This window comes from Dipodomys ordii, unplaced genomic scaffold, assembly GCF_000151885.1.
Source record: "Dipodomys ordii isolate 6190 unplaced genomic scaffold, Dord_2.0 Scaffold128, whole genome shotgun sequence".
NCBI classification, from domain to species: domain Eukaryota; kingdom Metazoa; phylum Chordata; class Mammalia; order Rodentia; family Heteromyidae; genus Dipodomys; species Dipodomys ordii.
In genome coordinates this window covers 2,496,217-2,500,254 of record NW_012267344.1, presented here as the reverse complement: position 1 = coordinate 2,500,254, position 4,038 = coordinate 2,496,217, and the positions used below count along the sequence as shown (strand labels likewise).

The 4,038-nt window shown below is 56.8% G+C and overlaps 1 protein-coding gene across 1 annotated transcript in view; it reads right to left on the bottom strand.

The window, feature by feature from the left end:
* Window positions 1-1,187: 1,187 nt before the first annotated feature.
* Window positions 1,188-4,038, bottom strand: part of Slc22a14 (solute carrier family 22, member 14) — an 8,370-nt gene continuing 5,519 nt past the window's right edge. Inside the window, exons 7-9 of the mRNA XM_013030256.1 lie at window positions 2,816-2,924; window positions 2,192-2,392; window positions 1,188-1,642 (exon numbers count right to left, since the gene is read on the bottom strand). Of these exons, the coding sequence (XP_012885710.1) occupies window positions 1,390-1,642; window positions 2,192-2,392; window positions 2,816-2,924 (563 nt within the window). The 3' untranslated portion in view covers window positions 1,188-1,389. The remainder of the gene's footprint in view (window positions 1,643-2,191; window positions 2,393-2,815; window positions 2,925-4,038) is intronic.

The window sequence follows — 4,038 nt, the reverse complement described above, 5'->3', positions numbered from 1 at the left end:
GACACCCCAAAGCCAGCCTGGTCCTGGGGGAAATCTACTTCCTTTCGGGTGACAAACTTTGCCCTCATTTGACAGGGATTGTGGAATCTTGTTTTTCATTTCTGCCTAGGAGCCAAGACCAGAAAGGACTCTAGAAGTGGAATGGCGGTTATGTAATGGCCCGATTCGTTTATTTTTTCTTTAACTGAGGCTGACCTATTTGCTCTCACATGGCAAGTGTGACCTCTGTCCCAATATCATTAGGCAAACTGCAACACAAGCAAGATGGCCCCGTGACTTGGCTTCTGCATCCGGTTGTGCCAACTCCACCCCGAGGCCCTTTGGCAAAGGATTTGGGCCTGGGGAGACCCAGGAGCACCTTGAAAAATCAAACCCCTTCACTCTGCTCTGCCTGGGGGCTTGAACTCAGGTCCTGGGCATTCTCTCTGAGCTCTTCTGCTTAAGGCTGGTGCTTTACCACGTGAGCCACACCACCACTTCCGGCTTTTTCTGTGTGAGTGGCGCTGAGGAATCAAACCCAGGGCCTCATGCATGCTAGGCGAGCACTCTACCACTGAGTCACTTTCCCAGCAGCTTTACATTTTGGCATTGGATGGGTTGCCCGGGCTCACCCTTGGACCCTGGACCTCTTATCTATGTCTCCTATTTGGCCGGCGTTATTGGCATGCTTACGGTTCTATTTATTTACTTACCTTTGGTGCTACTGGAGTTTGACCTCAGGGCCTGTTCATGATTTACCCACAGGCATTCGGTCACCCGAGCCCTCTACCTAAACTCATCCAGATAAAATGTCACTATTGGATGATACTATTATTATTACTAATGTTGTTGTTGTTGCTTTGTGTGCCAGTCCCAGGGCTCGAACTCAGGACCTGTGCGCTGTCCCCAGGTTTTTCCCACTCAAGACGAGCAAATCCTCCACTTGAACCCTAGAGGCATTTCTGGCCATTTTCTGGTGGTTTACTGGCCACCCGTCCCGGCTGGCCTCACAGCACGATCCTCCCGTCTTGGCCTCTGGGGTCTCTAAGGATGACACCGCCTGTTCCCTTGGCAAACCTCCAGTCCTGGGACAGAGCCTCTGTGGCTTTTCTCCGACATCAGAGACCAATTGGACACGGAGGTCTCAAAACCAACATGGTGCCTTTAATCCAGATCAGTGGCTGTAGCTGGAAGGAGCCGTGGGGCCCTGTCCATTCCCAGAAGCACCCACAGGGGCCATTCTGGATTGAGAGAGCCAAGCCTCCAAACTCAAGTCTCCCTCCCCACCTCTGCCCAGTGAGGAGGTCCCAAAATGAGAAATGCTGGCCTGGCATCCCGTCGGTCCTGGTACAACGGGCCCAAGGTCAAGCCAGCCTGAGGTCATGGGGGGGGTGGAGGGGACGATGGTGCTCAGGGATCACTGCCTCCTGACTCTTGGCTGTGTCTGGGTTGGATCAGTGCTCCAAAGGTCCCCAGGGTGGCGTCGGAGGGGTCAGAGACCAGGGAGCTCATCTTGAGGTTCTGCACGTTGAGGATGGTGTTTTTGGCCGCCTCCTCCGACAGGTAATCTGAGCCTGACTCCTTGGGCGGCACCAGGACCGAGTCCTCCCTGCTTCTCCAGAAGCTGGAGTCGCTGGTGGACTGGGGCATCTCCTTCTGGAAACTGAGGAAACACGGGCCACCCTGAGACCCCTTGAGCTGGGTGGTCGTGTGCCCACAGGTCTCCCCCACTGGCCCCAAGTCAGTGTGGGGACTCGAACTCAGAACCCCATGCTTGCTGCCCAGGCTCCTTCCGCCTCAAGGCCGGCGCTCTACCATGTAAGCCAGCCACACCTCCACCTGCAGCTTTAAAAAAAAAAAAAGTCTGGTTCATTGGAGATGAGAGTCTCATGGACTTTCCTGCCTGGGCTGGCTTTGAACTGCGATCCTCCAGATCTCAGCCTCCTGAGTGGCGGGGATGCCAGGCGTGAGCCCTGGCACCCAGCTGACAACGTAGTAGTTTAGGAGGACAAGGAGTTTGGAGGCCTATCCATTCCAAGCAAGTCCCACCTGTGCCCTGAGGAGGAGAGAAGCTTCCAGAGGGAACCCCCAAATTCACACAGACGGAAGGAGTCGGGAAGAGCCAGGCAGACAGCTAGAACTGAGGCAGGAGACCCCCAAACCATCGAAGGGAGACAGACACACGAGACGCGCGGCTTGCACGCACACTCACCCCGACTTGGTGAAGTGCTCCAGCGTGTCCCACAGGGGCTGCTCCTGGGTCTCAGGCAGGACGGCGGAGAAGCACAGGGCCATGGAGGAGAAGACGCAGCAGAGAAACAGAGGCAGGAGGGATTGGACGTTGCTGGTGATGATCAAAGAGGTAATGGCTCCCGCGGCCCAGGAGGCGAACATGAGTCCCAGGCCCGTGGCCCTGAAAGACGACAGGACGCTGGCACCTGTCATCCCAGCCACTCAGGAGGCTGAGATCTAGAGGTTTGTGGTTTGAAGCCAGCCCCGGGCAGAAAGGTCCGCAGGATTCTTATCTCCAGTGAATCTCAGAGAAAGGCAGGAAGTTGCGCTGTGGCTCAAGTGGTAGAGCGCCAGCCAGCCAGCCTTGAGTGAAATGGAGCTCAGGGCCAGCCCCAGGCCCAGCAACAAAATAAGATAAAGCAATCATCTCAAGGATGCTGGTGGTTTACTGGAGATGAGAGTCTCACGGCCTTTCCTGCCCCAGCTGGCTTCCAACCACGATCCTCAGATCTCAGCCTCCGGAGAAGCCAGGATGACAGGTGTGAGCCACCGGCACCAGGCTTCTGCTAGTGGCCAGGTGAGTTCTCAGCCCCCCCCCCCTTACCTGAGGACAGTGGGGAGTAGTTCAGCCGTGTAGATGAAGAACACGGAGATAGCAGTCCCCAGACTGAAATGCCCAAACACCACCACCAAGATAATCGCGGATGTCATCTCTACATTGGTGAGGAGAATCAGCGCCTGATGAGTCCAGATCCACCCTTCCCCTTGATTCCCCCCCCCACACACCCACTCAGGAAAGCACCTGAGCAGCTGAATCAACCAACACCCCATCCATCCCTGGCCCAGCACTCTGGGCCCTGAAGGAGCAGGAAGGGGGAGGTGGGGGGGGCAGGGGAGGGTTTGTGGAGGCTAGCCAGGCAGGAAGTTAGCACAATGCCAGAAGAGACCCAAGACTGACAAAAAAAAGAAAACGAAGAGTCTGGCAGACTTTACTTGGGGGGGTGGACGGGGTGTCCCTAAGCTCTTTCATTCCAGGCTGGCGCTCTACCACTTGAGCTACAGCGCCATGTCTGGTTTTCTGGTGGTTCATTGGAGATCAGAGTCCTGTGGACTTTCCTGCCCAGGCTGGCTTCGAACTGCGATCCTCCGGATCTCAGCCTCCTGAGTGGCGGGGATGGCAGGCGTGTGCTCATCACACCCCAATTCCCAGTGAGCCAGATGATCCCCGAGCTTCTCCGAGAGTGACCAGGTGCAGGCGGCCACACAAGAGGAGCTGGTGGACCGTAGGCCAGGGCATACCCGGAGCGGGTGGGGAGCTGCGGGGGGGGTCTCCTTTTCTGGGCTGTATAGTCTTCCCATCTGACCGTTAGCCCCGCATTTGGGTGTGGAGACATGGCGGGACGGTCCGCAACAAGGATGGCGGCTCTGGACAAACGCCATCCCTGCCCCAGGCGCCTCATGGTGCGTGTGTGTGCGTGTGCGCGCACATGCACATGTGTGCACACCTGTGTGCATGGGCACGCGTGCCTTGTGTGGTGCGTGTGTCTGGCTGGGTGTGTGTGCACACTTGTGCATTGTGTGTGTACACCTGTGTGTCTGGGCACGCGTGCCTTGTGTGGTGCGTGTGTCTGGCTGGGTGTGTGTGCACACTTGTGCATTGTGTGTGTACACCTGTGTGCATGGGCACGCGTGCCTTGTGTGGTGCGTGTGTCTGCCTGGGTGTGTGTGTGCACACTTGTGCATTGTGTGTGCACACCTGTGTGCCTGGGCATGCGTGCCTTGTGTGGTGTGTGTCTGGGTGTGTGTGTGCACACTTGTGCATTGTGT